This window comes from Arachis hypogaea, chromosome 14 (genome assembly GCF_003086295.3).
Source record: "Arachis hypogaea cultivar Tifrunner chromosome 14, arahy.Tifrunner.gnm2.J5K5, whole genome shotgun sequence".
NCBI lineage: Eukaryota > Viridiplantae > Streptophyta > Magnoliopsida > Fabales > Fabaceae > Arachis > Arachis hypogaea.
In genome coordinates this window covers 8,660,287-8,679,859 of record NC_092049.1, presented here as the reverse complement: position 1 = coordinate 8,679,859, position 19,573 = coordinate 8,660,287, and the positions used below count along the sequence as shown (strand labels likewise).

Below are 19,573 nucleotides of genomic sequence, written 5' to 3'. Positions count from 1 at the left end.
ATATAAAGAAAAAAAAATACCAAAACAAGTATATTTTTAAACTAAATCAGATATACAGCCTCTAGCTAGTTCATATATAAACTCAATATACAAACTACAATAATCTAGAACATGCATGCATAAAAATCACTTATTACAAATAGTTAACAACTAGGACTGGGATTGAAATTTCGAGAGGGAATATAATAAGCAAGAAAATCTGTCCTTATTATCTTATTTTATCATTGCATGAATAATATTGAACTTTATATATATCTTTTTACATAATGTTATTTTTAAATTTAAAGTATGAATTTTGTATAACTATTTTTTATGTTACTAACTTTTTTTTTCTTTAAAATAAAAATTGGACTCTAACACTCCATTTGGATCAAGAGAATATACGGGAGAAAAGAAAACATAGGAAAAGAAATTGGGTAGAAAATTAAATTTTTCTTTGTTTGGATCATCAAAGAAAATGAAGAAAAAAAAAAAAGTGAAGTGTGATACAGCATAATATTTTCTCTTCTCCCATGACATAAAAATAGATAAAAATGAATAAATAAAGATATAATTACGTATTTGTCCTTTTGTATATAATATATTATAATTTATATATAATATAAAGAAGAATATTAATGTAATTTCACATACTAATAATTTTCTCTCTCCTTATTTTTCCTTTCATCCAAACACAAGAAAAACTTTCTTTTATTTTCTTTTCATCCATTTTCTCTTCATCCAAACAATATAAAAAAAATCAATTTTTCCTTTCATTTTCTTTCCTCTCTTTCCTCTCATTTTCCATCTTCCATCCAAACAAAGTGTGAGTGCTATTTTTTTTTCAATCTCGCTACGTTACCAACACATTTCTGCCAACATCTGCCAACTCTGATTTATAATTGTATTTAACGGAAGTGTCTTTGTGGATGTGTCTACTAAAAATATTTTTTTTATGGCTGTTTTTAATGGAAATGTCTCTATAGATATATTTCCTAGATGTGTCTCTTTATACATGTGTTTAAAATATAATAATTCATTATTGTTGGTAATAAGTTGGCAGATAATGTATTAGTATCCTATACTTTTCCTTTTTTTTTTTTACTAAAATAGGAGACTCGAACCCGCATTCTCTTAATTGAATATGGAGAGACTATGTCATTTGAGTTATTACTCATTGGCAAAGTGTGAGTGCTATTAATATCCGTAAATATTGATAGTATATGTTAACCCGTATGATATCCGTACATAAACCCATGGCCTATAAATTAAGTTGCAGTCATCTCCAAGTTCACGAAGCCACCACAAAAGTAATATGGGTTCCAAGAAGGCTATGGTGGCACCCACCGCCATTCTCTTCTCCCTTAACCTTCTCTTTTCCGCCACAATGGCAAGTCTTTTCCCCTTGCAACCCCCTCCTCCCGAAGCGCCGCCTCCTAACACACCGCCACCCAACGCGCCACCACCTAACACACCACCGTCTTGTCCCTTAAATACCTTACAGTTAGGTGCTTGCGCGGGTGTCTTAAACATGTTTATTGGGCCGCGGCCCATACCGGCCCAATGCTGCACCCTCTTGGATGGTCTTGTTGACCTTGACGCAGCTCTTTGCTTTTGCGATGTAATTAGGGTTGACTACTTGCCAATAATCCACGTAGACGTTCCTGTTGCATTGTCCCTCTTGCTCGACGCCTGTGACAGAAACGCTCCCGAAAACTTCCAGTGCCCACCACTTATTAATTAGAAATTAAACAAAATACACATATATATGTTAATTGATGTGCTAGTATATATATATATATATATATATATATATAAAAGATGCAAATTTATCTGTAATTATCTTTATTAAATATTTAAAAATTATTATTTAATAAATTTAACTAAATCATCATTTAATAATTTTTAACTATCAACTTCAGCAACTGTCAAATGAGTTTTCACCATATTTATATGGATGCACATTTAATTTTCTATATATGTTTTTGTTTAATGCTTATAATATTTAATATATGTATGTATGTATATGTATGTGTGTCTTAGCTTCGATCTGCATGTAGAAGCTATCAGTCTTGGACAGTTGGACGTATTAATAACCCTCCTAAGTCCTCATCAAAACATAAGTATGCATACGTATACATATGGTATGTCCATCCAAGGAGACTATATATTATTATAATAAACGTTCACGTGAGGATCAAACTGGACTATTAGATCTTCATCTTCATGAGTTAGCATCTTTGTTGGTCTGTTGAATAAACTTCCTTTATTCCAAAAGTAGTGTTCACTGTTTTTTCTTTCCTTTAATTTTTTTTATACAAATTTGAATGAAAAATATAAATAAAGTTTAAAATTCACTATTATTTTTATGTAAAGTTAATAGTTAAAATTTGTTAGATAATTTAATATATTTAATAAATAACTTAATATATTTGATTAAATTATCATATAACGCTCAACTATTAATTAACTTTATGTAAAAATAAATGTACATAAGTTGTTATTTAAAATTAACGATATATTATTTTTTTATTATTCTATTAAAAAAAAATTTTGCTCAGATGAACAAGGTTTAATAAATAGCCACCACTCAAATAAAGATCCCAAAAATAATTTTTTTCTAAAAACACCTACGTGGTAAAACCTAAACCATACATTCTAAAGCCACACTTTTAACTACATAACACTTAAAACCATAGTATTTTATGAAGAAAAGCGTCACCTAATGGAAAAAAGTAAATTAGAAGATTTAAGAGAAGAAATAATTAAATTATCAAAATTAATAGATCAAAAACTAATGATTTTAACTAATGTTAATTGAATGACACCGAATTCTTAAAATCAATACAAAATAATTTTTCTCAAAATCTTTATTTTACTATAAGTTTTATTGAAGGACTTCAAAAACCTGAAAAAACTTATTTTTCACATGGAATTTCTAAAAAATGTTACTATGGAAATGATTCTCCACATCTTTATCATACTTTTAACCCACAATTAAATTCTATAGTAGATATGCTTGAAGAAATATTAGTATCCATAAAATCTCAAAGAAATAAGGAAAAAGAGAATCCCAAAGAAGAAAAATTTCAAAATATAATCAACATAACAGAATTAAAAGTAAAACCACCATTGAAATTATGAATATTGAAGAAAAATTAGAAGAAGTTACAATGCTTTTTAAACAATTAAAAATGGCTCAAGAAAATAATATTATGGAACAAGAATTTCAAATAGAAGAAAAATTAGTAAATTCTGAAAATATAGAAAATGAAGAACACATCCTAGATTATTCAAGTGATGAAGAACCAGCAATTCCAATACAAGTAAAAAATGAAGCTGGAACATCTAAGGATAATCAATCTCAATTTAAATGGGAAACAGGTTTTGAAAATTATGCTTTTAAAAAGGGATTTATAAATAAAGATTCAAAGTACACAAAAATACCATCAAAATACGTTCCTAAAATCCAGGAAATGGAAGGAGAAAGAATGTTCGATTTAGACTGTAAAAAGAATGAAAAAGAAATTTTCGAAAACTGGTTGAATTCCTTCTTATTAGAAGCCTTTACTAATCCAAAACTTAGTGAATTGTCTGGAAGAGATATCTGGAATTATATAGGGTTTCATACTAAAGGAACTATAAGAGATTATATGACATCAATAGGAAACCAAATAATAGAAGAATTAGCAACAAAAATAACAGTTTATGATAAGATATTACATATAATGATGATTCTATATAAAAAAATTTTTGGAAAAAATATTATAGATCATAGACAAGAAGTCTATAATAAAGAATATCAAGAAGCAAAAAACCATTTAGCTAATATTCAGATATATGATTTATGTAACGTGGAATCTTATATATGTGAATATAGAATACATTATTATAAATTAAAAGAAGAAGATAAAGACCATTATCTTAGTATGTATATAACAAAACTTCCATATCCTGCTAATGAATTTATAATGGGAAGATTTATAAGAGAAATAAATAGAGGGACAATTGAAAATAATTTTGGCGGAGCAACCTCTGCAATAAGAGAGGAAATAAAAGAACGTTGTATGCAAGAAGCGACTCAAAAAAGATTTGAAAACATAATTAGAATTTGCTGTCAGGATAATGAAGATATACCTTAAAAATATGGTCTTAATAAAAATTTTCAAAAAAAAAGAAAATATCAATTTAGAAAAAGAAAATACTATCCAAACTGGAGAAAAAAGAGGTATTTTAAAAAAAGAAATAACAATAAAAACAAAAGACAAAAAAATGACTATTGCCCAAATAAAAAAGAAAATTGTAAGTGTTGGTATTGCTAGGAAGAAGGACATTATGCAAATGAATGTCCAAAAAAGAAGGATAAAAAGGACCTCACCAAACAAATAGAAATTGCTAAGTCTTGTTTCATGGAACCATTAGAAGAATCAGATGATAGCTTAGACTATATTTTTGAATATGTCTCGAAAACAGACTCAGAGACTTAGCAATAATGCCACATTTATTACTATAAAAGTAACAGAAAAGTTTATAAATGCTTTCATAGATACTGGAGCAACACAATGCTTTGCTAGTACAAACATAAAACTTGATTGAAAAAAATTAAAGAAACCATTAAGAGTTAGAATAGCTGACAAATCAATACATAAAATTGACCAAAAAGCAGAGATGGCTGAAATATTTATTCAAAATTATAGGTTCATTGTTCCATCTATATATATGTTAGATTCTGGAATGGATTTTATCATAGGAAATAATTTTTAAAGCTATATCATCCATTCATTCAAGAATTAACATATATAGTTTTAAAAGCTCCACACGATTCTTCAATAAATCAAAAATCAAAACGTATAAAAATACCAACTACTACTATAGATAAGATTTTAAAATTTAAAATATTTTCTATATTAGAAACATGTTATTTACATTTATATTTTCAGATAAATATTCCAAAAAATAATCTTAAAATAAAAATAGAAGAACTTTTGGATGAAATTTGCGCTGAAAATTCTTTAGATATTAAAAATACAAATAAAAAATTAGTAAGCATTAAATTAAAAGATCCTACAAAAGAAATAAATGTTCCAAATAAAATTCCTTATTCCGCAAGAGATAGAGAAGAGTTCTCATTAGAATGTAAAGATCTTTTGGAAAAAGGAATTATAAGATTAAGTAAAAGTCCTCATGCGGCTCCAGCCTTTTATGTCGAAAATAATAATGAAATTAAAAGGGAAAAACAAAGAATGGTAATTAATTATAAGAAAATGAATGAAGCAACTATTGGTGATGTTCATAAACTTCCAAGAAAAGATTCTATTTTAGAAAAAATCAAAGGAGCAACTTGGTTTTCATCTCTTGATGCAAAATCAGGATATTGGCAACTTCGTTTAGACGAAGAAACAAAGAAATTAACTGCTTTTACTTGCCCAACAAAAGAATCAACAAGTGTGTTGCTCTATGAATGGAATGTATTACCATTCGGATTAAAACAAGCCCCATGTATTTATCAAAGATTTATGAAAGAAAATCTAAAAGAGTTAAATGAATTTGTTTTGGTTTACATTGATGATATACTAATTTTTGTAAAACAGGATAAAGAAGATCATCTTCAAAAATTATTAATAGTTTTAGAAAGACGTAAAGAAAAAGGATTAGTTCTTAGCAAAAAGAAAGCAAAAATAGCAAAACAAGAAATATAGTTTCTTGGATTAATTCTATCCACTCAAGAAAAGCTAAAACTTCAACCAAATGTTTTAGAAAAGGTAAATTTATTTCCTAATAAAATAGAAGATAGAAAACAATTACAAAGATTTTTAGGGTGTATAAATTATATTTCTGATCAAGGATTTTTAAAGAATATAACAGAATACACTAAAAGCTTATTTCCAAAAATAAGTACTAAAAAAGAATGGAAATGGGAAGAAAAAAATAGTATGCAAATTCAAAGAGTCAAAGAATTATGTGAAAAACTTTCAGAACTTTATATTCCAGAAGAAAACGACTACTTAATAGTAGAAACAGATGCTTCAGACATAACCTGGTCAGGATGTCTAAAAGCTAAGAAAGTTATAAAAAGTTTGGAACAAGAAAAAGAATCACTAGATTCTAAATATTCCCCAAAGAAATTACTTTGCAGATATATTTCAGGGACTTTTACTCCAACAGAACAGAGATATACTACTCATGAAAAGGAAACTCTAGCAGCAATTAAATCTCTTAAAAAATGAAAAATTGATTTACTATCCAGAGAATTTACATTAAGGACAGATTCAAGTTACCTAACAGGTTTCATACGATATAATTTAAAAGTTGATTATAATCATGGACGATTGGTAAGATGGCAATTATTTTTGTTACAATATCCAATAAAGATTGAATATATTAAGGGTGACAAAAATGTTATTGCAGATACATTAACAAGAGAATGGAGTTCATCTACAACGCATTAGATCAAGAAATTCAAAAATATGAGCAAGAACTCGAAAAATGCAAGCATTGTCAGCAAATAAGAACACAGATCCAATCTCTCAAGAAGACCATTGAAGCAATGAAATCAACACAACAAGCGAAACCATCATAGTTCAGCCAGCTAAGCATGGTGGACAAATCAGGTGAAGAAAAAATTTCAGAAAATATAACAATTGCTGAAATTATTAAAAAATCCACCCAAGATAAAAAAATATTATGTAATTTATAATAGCCCCATGAAAGGAGTATATGATGCTTGGGAAAAAGCAGCACCATTCACACATCAATCAAGGATAATTCATAAAGGAGGATTTTTAACACTGGAAGAGGCAAAGGAATCCTTCAGGGAATATGAAGCTCTTCATCCAGAGCAAACCCTAAAAAGAGCAGATAAAGCTCCAATTCAAACCCAGAGAACAGGAATAATAAGAAACATTCCTACAAGGGCTGAAATCAAGAAAAAGAAAAGGGTCTGTAGATCAAATCTCAGAGAAACCCTTAATATAGTCCTGAATTGGACTGAAGAAAAAAGGGCAATTTTGGGATATTATCCTATTGCCAAAGAACAGCTAACAAAGATGGTTATCTTTCCAGATGCTTCTCCATCTGACACTTATCAGTTTTTCCAATATGGATTAATTGATACAATTTTAATTTTTAATGATCTAAAAATTATTAGTGAGTTTCCTGCAGGATTCGTTGATGCAGTAAAGAGATTTAAAAATATGATTGACAATGTAAATCCAAGGGATGTATCCCTAAAATTTACAAACAGTCAACCTATTTTTAATGAAGAAGAAGAATGCTTGGTTCCAGCACACCAAGTAATATTCATGTCCGTCTTCCCAGGAAATTTTCAACCAATTGATCGAATTCAAGATTTAACAATTTACAGTCATGAAGGAAGACTAGCCAGCACATTAGCAAGGGTCTTTGAAAGAACTAAAAAAATAACGAAGAAATCTCACACAAGGATTAATTATAAAATTAGAAATACTCTGTTTATGTCCAGTAAAAGAAATGAAATTGAAGAAAGAGAGATGAGACTCTTGGTGGAATTTGAATCAGCATTCTATAATTTATCTGGACTTTTAGAAAAGCTCCCTGAAAGGATAAAGAGGAATCTCTGCTATTTGATAAAAGATAGAGAAGACCACAAGTGCCAGTTATGTGCCTCAGAAATATCTGAAGAAAGCAATAATGAAACGGAATCAACCCACATGATAAAAGAAGAGGACAGTGCATCTGAAGCATCCCTCAACATTATTGCATAATGACGTAAGTGCTTAGGTCATAAAGCACCAATAATTTAGCTGGTGCAAGATAATAAACAATGACGTAAGCAATGACGTCATAAGAAGGGTAAGGATGAGAATTGTCAATCAGACCCAACTATTATAAATAGGTTGCTTAGGCAATTGTAGAGATCATCAGAAAACAGAAAGCAGAAGGCTAAGAGTACTCATATGCTAGGAGAGCAAGGAGGAAGCTGTCGAGGCGATTCTGTAGTCTGACAAAGAATTCTCTTAGGAAAAAATAGTTCTAAACTCCCCTCTGGAGTTAATATTTACAATATCCCCTCTGGAGATAAAAACACCTTATGTAAAATATACTAAATAAAGGAAGTTTTTCTCCAGAAAGGTACATCTTTATTCTAGTCTCTTAGTTATGAATTATTTAGAAAGCTTAGAATTAACGGAAGAATCTGATTATTATAGATTAATTGCTTTATTAGATAATGAAAAACAGGCTGTTCTAAAAACAGAACTAAATCTCAAATCAAATGAAAATTTTAATAAACAAAATCTTTTAAAAGAAGTTTTTAATAGAAAAAATATAATATACTATGAAAAAATTCAACTTGAAGCTCCTATAAAAATAAAATATGCTAATGGAGAACTCGAAATAGCCTTGATAAATGATGAAGAATTGAGTAAACAGATTGAGAAAATTAAGGATCAACAAAAAGATCTAAAATTGGATGGATTCATATTAGTACCATACAAGTCTTAATCAAATCTACATATATGAAAGGAATTAATTCACCAATAAGTTTAGCAATCTGTGACAAAAGAATTACTGATGACCCAATAGATCAAATAATTAGAATTGTTCATGGAAATTTGGCAAATATAAATGTTAAATTTAATGCCCATCTTGGATATGCTATACCTTTATAAACTGAAAATCTTGGAAGATCTATAAGTTTAGCTTATAAATTTCACAGAAAGAATCTAATAGAACAAGATGATGAACCATTTTTAATTACATATGCAATAAATTATGCTTTAACAAATAGCCATCATAGTATAATATTTAAAAACAGAGAAAGAATTTATGTCGATGAATTATTTCAGAAAATTGTAAAAACAGAAATACCAATATATAAAGCTATTAAAAACCCAGTTCTATTATTAAAAGAACCATAAGGAAAATCGGTTTTATCGAATTTTCAAATAAGAGAATCTAAAATTAATAGTCCTTTAAGTTTATCTAAGTTAAAGATTAAAGAAGAAAATTCTGAAATAAAAGAATTAACAAAAAAGGTCGAAAAATTAAATGAAACCCTAAATACTAAATTATGACAATAAATAAAGAAGAAATATATGTAACTTATCAAGATAAGAAACAAGAGCTCTTTGAAAGAGAGAATCATTTGAATTATTTGCAGTTTTCTGAAATAAATCAAAGAGCATTTGAAGCTCTAAAAATAATCTATAACAAGTTGAAAGGAGAAGTTGAAGAGCTAGAAAAATTAATAGAATAATCTCTAGAAAATAGTGATGAATCGATAATAGAGTTTGCAGAAATTTTAAAATAAATAATGTTAAACAAAACTATCTTTAGGAATTATGATAAAGCATAAAAAGATTGAAAAACCAGAAAATAAAATAAAAAGGAAAAGAGCAAGAAAATTAAAAAGTAAAATAGAGAGTATAAAAGAGAATTAAATAATCTTCAGATTGAAATTGATGATCTTATAATAAAAAGGATAGAAATAAGAATAAACATAAACAAGTTAGAATTAAATTTAAGAAATTTATAAATGCCTGGAAAACCATATTACGATTTAAAAGAATTAAAGCTGTTGAAAGAAAAAATGAAGAATGAAATTGACAAATTAGAAAGATATTTAGAAACAAGAGAAAGTGTATAAATAAAAGAAGTTCTTAAGGATTTGAGAAATTATATATAATAATCCATGTAAAAAAGAATATTTTAATGATAGAAATTAGAACAGAATTAAAAAACTATAAGTACGAAATTAGAATTATAAATATACATCAAGGATTAGTAATAAATAATCATATAATAAATACAAGAGAAATTGTAGAAATGGTTAATATTTTAGATTACGAAATTGCAAATTATTTTTATCAAAATCCTTTGAATAAAGCACCACCAATTGAATCTATACAAATTATAAACTTATTCGAAGCAAAATATGAAGAGTTAGTAGAAATTTCGAAAAAGGAATTAAAAGAAAAATCGAAATTGAAAAATTGGTATCAGAGCCAAGTTAACGATTAAGGATAACACTTTCTCTTAAAGCAACACTTTTAGTAATACGCTTTTAAATCAATAACAACCACAAAATGAAAAACGTCTTTACAAAAAGATGAAAATGATAACTTTATCGTAGTGTCCACCTTAATAAATAAAATTAAATTGAGTAGATAGAGTAAAAAAAATAAAAAAATTTAAGGCTTATGAAAAAAAATAATTTGTGTAAAAATTATTTTAATCCGATTAAATTTTTAAAATTGTAAGAATCAAATGATTGACGCGTATATTTTTATAAATAAATTTGACTATAAATTGTTGACCTGTCATTAAGTCATATTAAGTATTTCATTTTTTGAAAATTAAATTAAGACAAGCACTTAATCTTTAGGGTAGTATTTGTTTTGAGGTATTGAGATAGAGATTGAGAGATTGAGAATCAGTATTGTGTTTGTTGGTTCAGAGATGATACTAAAATTTCTGTCTCTGTCTCCAAAATTTCAGTATTTTAGTACCTCCAAAAAGTAGGACACAGGGGACTAAAATTTTTAGAGATGGAGACTGAAACTTTAATAACATTTTATACCTAAAATACTCTCATTTCAATTAATTAATTCCAATTTTACCCTTTGTACAAATTAAATTAGAGTTTTATTCTTATTTCAATTTTTGTCTCCCATTTTGTACCAAACAGAATATTAAAATTTATTTCAATCTCTCTCTTAGTCTCTGTCTCTCAATCTCAGTCTTTCCATCTCTATCTTTCTACTAAACGCTACCTAATAGCCGTTAATTCAAGAATGCCGGCAAAATATATCAAAAACAATATAAAAATAAATGTATATTCAGCACCACCATGCCTTGTATTTGAAGCCAATCACTGTACTACTTCAAAAGGTGACTGCAAATTAAGGGATCAAGCTTTCCAAATTAAAAGAAAGAATTTAATTTGATATAATAATAATATAAAATGTTTTATATTTATTTATTAATTACATTGTCTGATTATATATATGTTATTTTAAATAATTATTTATATAATTAATATAAAAAATAATTATTTTATTTAACGTAATTTTATATAATCGAATGTATGTAATAATATTATGTAATAATTATATGAATTCAATTTTGATGGATCTCAACAAAGAAAATAAATAGTATTACAGTAGCAATTCATAAATAATTTTAACATGTAGTTGATTCGTAAATCAAATTAAAATAATCAGGATATTTGCATTTTCATTGGTCCATTACCTTTCCTGATATAAATACTATTATATTTATAGATTTAATTATTTTATATGTCTTTATAGTTTTACCAAATTTTTAATTAGATTTTTATATATATATTTTTTCAATTGGATTCTATACCATAATTTTTTTTTTTAATTTGGTTCTTAACGTGACAAAAATATTTAAAATAACAGAATATTCTGTTAAAAAAACGAATATTCTCACTATTCAAATTAAAAACTTAATTAAAGACACCTCAATTTTTCTAAAATTCCAAAATAACCCTTGGCATTGTACCACATTCAATCATTGCCCTAAGTTCTTCGCTGAGCTCCCCTGTAATCGCGTCTCCTCTGCTCGGTGTCCATCGCGTAGTCGTTCGCCGTCACTTCTCGCAACCCAGGGGTGCTCCACTACTCATGGAATGCCACGCCGCTCCTCCCTCCCTCCCTCCCTTTCGCTTGCGTTCGTCGTCGCCATTCCCTTCGCTCAAGTCCTATCTCTACTCTGCTGCTCACGTGTGACGTGTCATCACTGCACCGTCCCATTCACTCGCGTTCATCGTCGCCGTCCCTTTCGTTGGCGTCCCGTCGGTGCACCGTCCCCTTTGCTTGCACTCGTCGTTGTCAATGATTGTCCCTCCTTTTCCTCCATTGAATTTGTATGAGTTTGTTTGATTCTTTTGTTTCTACTTCTATTTATGTTCATGTTTGATTCTCTTTGTTTCTATTTTTTTTTCTGTTTGGATGTGAGTTTGTTGATTTTTTTTGGATGAACATTTGTCGAATTTGTTTAATTGTTCTTGTTTAATACCTTATGTTTGATTCTCTTCTTGTTCCTATTTGCTGAACTTATTTAATTTGTTGGGTAAAGTACTAAATTGGTCCCCTAGGTTTGGGCGTAATTCTGTTTTGGTCCTTAAGGTTTAAAGTGTTCTATTTGAATCCAAAACGTTTTCATTTAGCATCAATTTAGTCCCACAGTGAGGTCAAAATTAAATAATTAACAAAATGTCCTACATAACAACAGTTCAAGAACAAAATCGATAATCTGGAGAACAAGTACAAGCTCCAGAGGCATAAAATCAACCATTGATACATCAATACATTTATTTATTATTTTTTATAATATAAATAAAATATTTTCTATAAAACTAAAGAAAATGATAAATAAATGTATTGATGCATCAATGGTTGATTTTGTGCCTCTAGAGCTTGTACTTGTTCTCCAGATTATCGATTTTGTTCTTGAACTGTTGTTATGTAGGACATTTTGTTAATTATTTAATTTTGACCTCACTGTGGGACTAAATTGATGCTAAATGAAAACGTTTTGGATTCAAATAGAACACTTTAAACCTTAAGAACCAAAACAGAATTACGCCCAAACCTAGGGGACCAATTTAGTACTTTACCCTAATTTGTTTAATTGTTCATGTTTTCTAATTTTGTTTACCGGTCGGATTTAGCGTCGAATTTTGTTTAATTGTTCCCCATCCATCTTTTGTTATAATTGCTCTTGAAGAAAGTATGCTCTATCTATCTCATAAAACCACCTTTGTTGTTTTAATGTTATTTTTTGATGGTACTCATGTATGTATACATGTTATTAAATTTTGTTGTAGAATATTGCTATGCTTGATTTTCTACTACACTACAATACAGCTAATGCCATCACATTTTAACTCCTGTATAATTTACATACCCACTATGTATTTTATGCACATGATGTTTCCAATTATCTATGCAATTGAGTTTGTGGCAGTCAAATATAGTGGCTGCCCCAACTGAATGTTGCTTTTGTCAAGCATTTGGACTTCTGTTAACTTTTTCTTTTCTCGAGTCCTTTGAGTTTTGTCATGCTTTTATATATGGAGTTCTTTTGATATTTGATTGGTTAATTCTTACAGCAGAAATTCAGTAACAATCTTAATAGTGTTCCTATGCCAATAGTAATGATAGATCAAGACTTAGATACTGAAGCAACAATTGTGCAGCTTAGCTTTGGTGATCGCCTTGAAATTCTTATTGATATGGTGACATGGCTCTTTAAAATTTATTTGTCCTCAAACTCTCAAACTTTGCAATTCATTTGAATGTATTAGTGAATTTTTAGTTAGATATTTTTGAAGTATGAAAGCGTTGCTTTTAGAGTTAGAGAAGATTTATTATTCCTCTTACTTCTACTATGTTGTCAGTCTTTAAATATCTTATCCCTCATGCCATGTCACTGTAAGTGAGGAAGGTTGTATTCAAGGCTCAATTTTTTAGTTATGGAACCCGTGAGTGTGCTTTCCCCGGATATGGAAATAGGGAGTGCTAGACGAGAAGGTGGGACAGCTTTATGTCATGTCTAGGTGGTAGAACTCACAGGGTCCGAGTTCTTTGTTAAAAAAAATAAGCAAACAAGTCGGAGGGTACAACTTGATGATGGCTATATATATTTTATCAATCTGAAAATGAAATCGTACAGTCCGAGTTTTCTTTTTTTAATAATAATTTAAATCTGCCAATGGTAAACGGTGGGTCCGATTTAGGATTAATGAAAATATAAAAGTGTGCAACTCGTACAACAGTCTCAGATCCGTGTTCTTCTGCAAGCTTGATCGTCTTCTTCCTCTGGTTCTCTGCATTTGTTTTTTTTCTCCTTCATGGTATGTAACCCAAAAATTTGTTAGTGTGATTTCTGTTATTATTTAGTAGAGTGAGAGAAATGGATGATAGAGTACTTTTGAAAGTGTATTATTTTGGTCAGATTTTATTACAAACATCTGAGGATGTGAAGTTTATCTGTGAAAATCCGTTAGATGTTGCTATTCCTTTCATAATTTCATTTGAAGAGCTTAAAGGTGTGATCTGTGAGAAGATGGATTCTGAGATGTCAAGGAGAATATCTTGTATTTTATACAGATATTCCATACCAGTGTTTGGTGGATTCGTCCAATTTGAAGCTAGTTTGCAAGAGATGTTTTCAATGTATATTGAAAGTCGTGCTCAAATCTTGTCTATCGAGTTGTACGTTGAGTTCGAACAATCTGAGGCCGACCGGAATATTATACGCGAGGATTACAATAGTGACAGTGAAGAAGAGTTCGAAAGTAATTACGAAGTTATTGGTCCAGACGGTGATGAAGATCAAGGTGATGGCATCATGGTTCCAGATGTGGTGGACGTTGCAAATGCACTCGCAAACGAGGTGCCGTTTGAGGAGCCATCTTTCATGCGAGTTTTGGATTTGGATGTCATGCATGTTCCAGAGTTTCTGGAATATATGAGTGCAGGTACGTGGTTGCCTATATTTATAAATAGGATTAGAAGCTTGTAATTAATTAGATTGATCGATGGACGAAATAGTTTAGCAATGTGTGAATATATACTAAACTAGCGTTTGTGTATCGGTTTTATTTAGTTAAGTTTAAGGTAATAATATTGTTAGTTAGCTATTGATTTAGTTTAAAAAAATAAGTATTTATTAATCAGTATTTGATTATGTGTTTATGTTGTTGTTTTGTTTAGAATGAGACAGTGAGCAGATGTATAAATAATTATTAGATCATAATTGATGCTGTGAGTATTGATTTAGTTGTGGTTTCGATTATTAAATATTCGTGTATTAAGTATTTTATGTTTGACTGCCTTCGTCGGCAAAATTCCTATTGTCGCAGATGGTGAGTTTGCCGTTGGGATGGAATTCAGTTCCAGAGAAGCTGTTATTAAGGCAATGAAAGAGTATACCATTCGAAGAAGTGTAGACTACTAGGTGTATGAGTTGGAGCCGTTGACATTTTATGCCAAGTGTACACAATATGGGTCAGGGTGTGATTGGCTTGTTAGGGTTAGCATGATCAGCAGGAAGCACTGTTGGGTTATAAGGAGGTATAACGGTAGTCACACCTGTACCAGAGCCACCATTTCTCTGGATCATTCTAAGCCTGATTCGGTCACAATTGCAGAATCCATCAAGCCGTTGGTCAAGGCTGACCCCTTGTTAAAGGTAAAATCAGTTATTGCAGAAATGCAGTCGAAGTTCAACTACACCGTCAGTTATCAGAAAGCATGGTTGGCTAAGCAAAAGGCAGTAGAAAAAATATACGGAGGTTGGGAAGCATCGTACGAAGCATTGCCTATTTGGTTTGAGGCCATGTGTCATAAGGAGCCATCAGCTGTTGTCCATTTTGAGATTATGCCTGCATATCAAGGCGATGACTTGGTGACTGATATTCGGGTATTGCATCGAGTATTTTGGAGTTATTACCCCTGCATTAAAGTATTCAGACATTGTAAGCCAATTATCCAGGTGGATGGGACTCACTTGTACGGAAAGTATAAGGGTTGTCTGTTAGTGGCAGTTTCACAGGATGGCAACAACAACATCGTCCCCATTACGTTTGCTATTATGGAGGGAGAGACTTATGATGCGTGTGGCACTTTTTCCTCAGTAACCTGCGACAACATGTTGTCACTCGGGATGGTGTGAGCCTGATATCCGACCAACACGAATCCATCAATGCAGCAGTGGCACGCAGTCACGGAGCTTGGTCACCTCCCAGAGCTTTCCACATGTTTTGCATCAGGCATATAGAGTCGAATTTTCTGAGAAAATTCAAGGCACCGTACCTACAAAAACTGGTCGTCAATATAGGTAACATTGAGTAATTCTAAGAACGTGGCTAACAGAGTTACTTTCAAGAAGTGCTTCTCATCCATTTTTTTTACGATTGTTTTCTTGTTATCGTGTAGGTTATTCGCGGACGGTGCGCGAGTACGAAGTGCGTTACCAGCGTTTACAAGAATGGGGCGAGGCTTACAGTAACTAGTTAGACCGAATTTTCCGCGAACAGTATGCGTTGGCATTTGATGGTGGCTATTGATGGGGCCACATGACGACGAACCTAGTGGAGTGCATCAACTCAGTATTGAAGGGTGCACGTAATCTACCCATTACTGCTCTTATCAAGGCAACATTCTACAGGCTTAACGAGTTGTTCACCCGAAAAAGAGCCGACGTGGAAGCACGGATTAATGCTGGACATGTTTTTTCAGAAGTCGTGACCTCAAAGTTGCATGCAAACCAGCTAGGATCAGGAAACATCCAGGTCAGTTGCTTTGACCGGCAGAATAAGGTGTTTGAGGTGCGTGAGATGCCAAGTGGACTACAATATGCCGTCGACCTCCGGCGACAACGATGTGATTGTGGTAAGTTCCAAGTGGACCGGCTTCCTTGTCGCCATGTATTTGCATCTTGTGCAAATCAACGACTGGCGACTAGATTCGCAAGCTTATGTCCATGATATGTATAAGATGGACCAGGTTCGATAGGTGTACCGAGCCAGTTTAGGCCACTGGAGAATCCTACTACATGGCCCGCTTACAATGGGCCTCGCTTCGTACCGAATCCGTTTCTGAGACACGTAACCAAAGGTCGTCCTAGGATGACGCACTTCTTGAATGAGATAGATACGCGAATGCTACGTCACCCCAGGCAATGTAGGCAATGTAGGGATGAGAGACACAGCCGTAGTAGATACCGTCAGACAGCTGGTGCAAATGCCGACGGAGATGCTCAGTAGATTCATACGTTGTGATATTTGCAAGTTTGTAACCTATGACAATCTACTCTGTGACAAATATGACTTTATGTATTTTCCAAACATTCCTCTAAGATTATGATATTTGAAATATTTTGTAATGATATCTGAAACATTACAACTATAGAAACAAGTCTTGAAACAGTTACTTAATATAGTTACTTAATACATAAAGATCTTGAAACAGTTAATTAGTACACAAAGAAGTTAACTGATAAATAGAAAATCTTAAGATCACAACCACTACTTCTTCATTGCCCATTTTACATCCTGTACAAGACTCTTGCACTTCTTGGCGGCCTTTTTGAATACGAAAGGAGTGTACCGACTAGCACTGCGACGTGGCGGATCAATCCGTAGATTGTAACCTTTGCCTGCATCCGCTTTTGCACGTGCATCACCTGTATAGAATTTACTAAATAAAGTACATAAAGTAATCAAACCAACAACGATACAATAGCAGTATAACAACAAGTTCTACAAAAAGACCAAGTATACCATGTAGTCAACCGAATCACAATATAATCAACACTTTAAACAAGTAAGGGAATGTATAAAATATAATACTATTATTATAGGATTCTTCATCCTCCTCGGACTCCTCGTCTTAATATTAACCTCCTAACAATAATATTTATAATTAAGAAATATAAAAAAAATTAAAAAAAAAGTAAAAAAAAAAAAAAACTTACATATTTTGGATGACTGGGATAATGTATAACATGAAGTTCAGGACGATCAACATCTCTAAATTTTTTTTTCTTTGGCATCTTCAGCATGCTATCACCATGCAAGCTTGGAGGGTGGAGAAAGGAAGAAGACGAACTGGCTGAGTTTGGTGAAAAGAGTAAAGTGAAAACGGATGATGAGTGTGGGGGTTAATGTTGGGTAGGGCACCGTTGGGGGAGCCAGCTGAGCGTGACAAGTGGCAGGGGAAGCACAAGTCAGAGGGTCCGTTTTCTCACCTACAACACGGATCGTCCGAGTGGCATCATACAAGACACACGGTCTGATTTGTGGTATACCTGACACCACTACTGAGGTGAAGCACCACCCTTTTCCATAACGAGGTCCAACACATACTATACTTCCATATGAAAATTAAAAAGCGTTGTATTCAACATAATTTTTTCTCCTCCAAATTTTTATAACTGATGTTGCTGTCACTGTGGGAATTATAATGTAATATACTTATTAGTTACTATTATTTCTGTTTTATTTTATTAATTATTTTTTTTGTATGTTCTTAAGATAAGATATTTTGAATATATATATATATATATATTTTGGTATAATTCGTATATAAATAAGAAAAAAATGATAATGATAAAATAAAAGAGATTATCATAGAATTATTGAATAGGGATTATAGGAATATTTTTTATTAAATATTTATAATTTTATCAAATTTTTAATTAGATTCCTATATTTTTTTTCAATTAGATTTTTACAAATTATTTTTTCTTTCGAGAGTATATAAATAATTTCACAATTTATTAATATTTTTTTTACGTTTAACGTTAATAGGAACTAAAGTTAAAAAAATATAAAAATTTAATTTAAAAAAAAAGTATAAAAACCTAATAAAAAATTCGATAAAATTACAGGATATCCAGAATAATTAAACCATATTTATATATAATTTCCTCATTCACGACAAAACAAAAAACAACAATAGATCCTATTGGAGAATTATTTCCAATTTTTTTTTGTTAAGTCTAATGGTAATTCGAGTCAGTTACGATAGTGGCGTTACATGTATACAGTTATTAACACTTGGTGGTATTGACAAAAGAAAAAAAATTAGTTACAGTCTAACTAGTTAACCATAAGCTCAATCATTTTGAGAAATTGGAAGTTTAAATATTGAAGTGTGAATATTCAACTCTATCGTATTTTCGAGGGATGCTCTAGGTGGGGATGCTTTTCCGATTTTCTACACGAAGTTAATGAAAGCATTAATGATTATTTTTCAAGAATAATTAGAATAGAATAAATGCAGAATTATTTTTTAATTAATTAACATTAGTTATTTTGTATTATAAAATTATATTTTAATTATTTTTGAAAAATTTAGAATTTATGTTTAAAATTTATAATTTAGAATTTAGTATTTAAAATTTAAAAAAATTATTGTAGTTAATTAAAAAAATTGATTCTCTAATTTATCTATAATAATAAGTATAACTTTATTTGGTTACCCAAAACCCAGGCATCAATGTCAAATTCTAAACTAATTAAAGTCTTATAGAATATTATTACCTCATGCGTCTATGTCCATTTTGATACCAACACATGTACAAATAGGAATATTGGATTCTTCCTCTTTTTTCCCTATAAAAAGTACTGTCTACTGTGTAGTCTATCATTCCGAAACAAAAATTATTTCACTATATTTTTTAACTAAATTAAATTTACAACTTCTAGTTCATATATAAACTCAATATACAAACTACAATAACTTAGAACATGCATGCATAAAAAATCACTTATTACAAATAGTTGACAACTACTCTAGGATTGAAATTTCGGGAGGGTATATAATAAGCAAGGAAACCTTATTACCTATAAAAATGATGTAAAAATTAGGGTACATTATTTAAAATGTTTATTGTATTGAATAAAAATAAAAGGCTAAGTAATTTATTTATAATGAAAATAAAAAATAAACCAAAAACCAAATCACATTATACACATGATATAATGAAAATCACTAATTACAAAAGTTTGTTTTTTATTAATTTTTTGTATACATATCGAATTAAATAATACTATACGAGTTAAAATAATTATTTTTTA

The 19,573-nt window shown here is 30.4% G+C and overlaps 1 protein-coding gene across 1 annotated transcript; it reads left to right on the top strand.

The window, feature by feature from the left end:
* Window positions 1-1,294: 1,294 nt before the first annotated feature.
* Window positions 1,295-1,723, top strand: LOC140178459 (putative lipid-binding protein AIR1). The gene has a single exon (XM_072215544.1). The coding sequence runs from the start codon at window positions 1,295-1,297 to the stop codon at window positions 1,721-1,723; it is 429 nt and encodes a 142-aa protein (XP_072071645.1).
* Window positions 1,724-19,573: the final 17,850 nt, after the last annotated feature.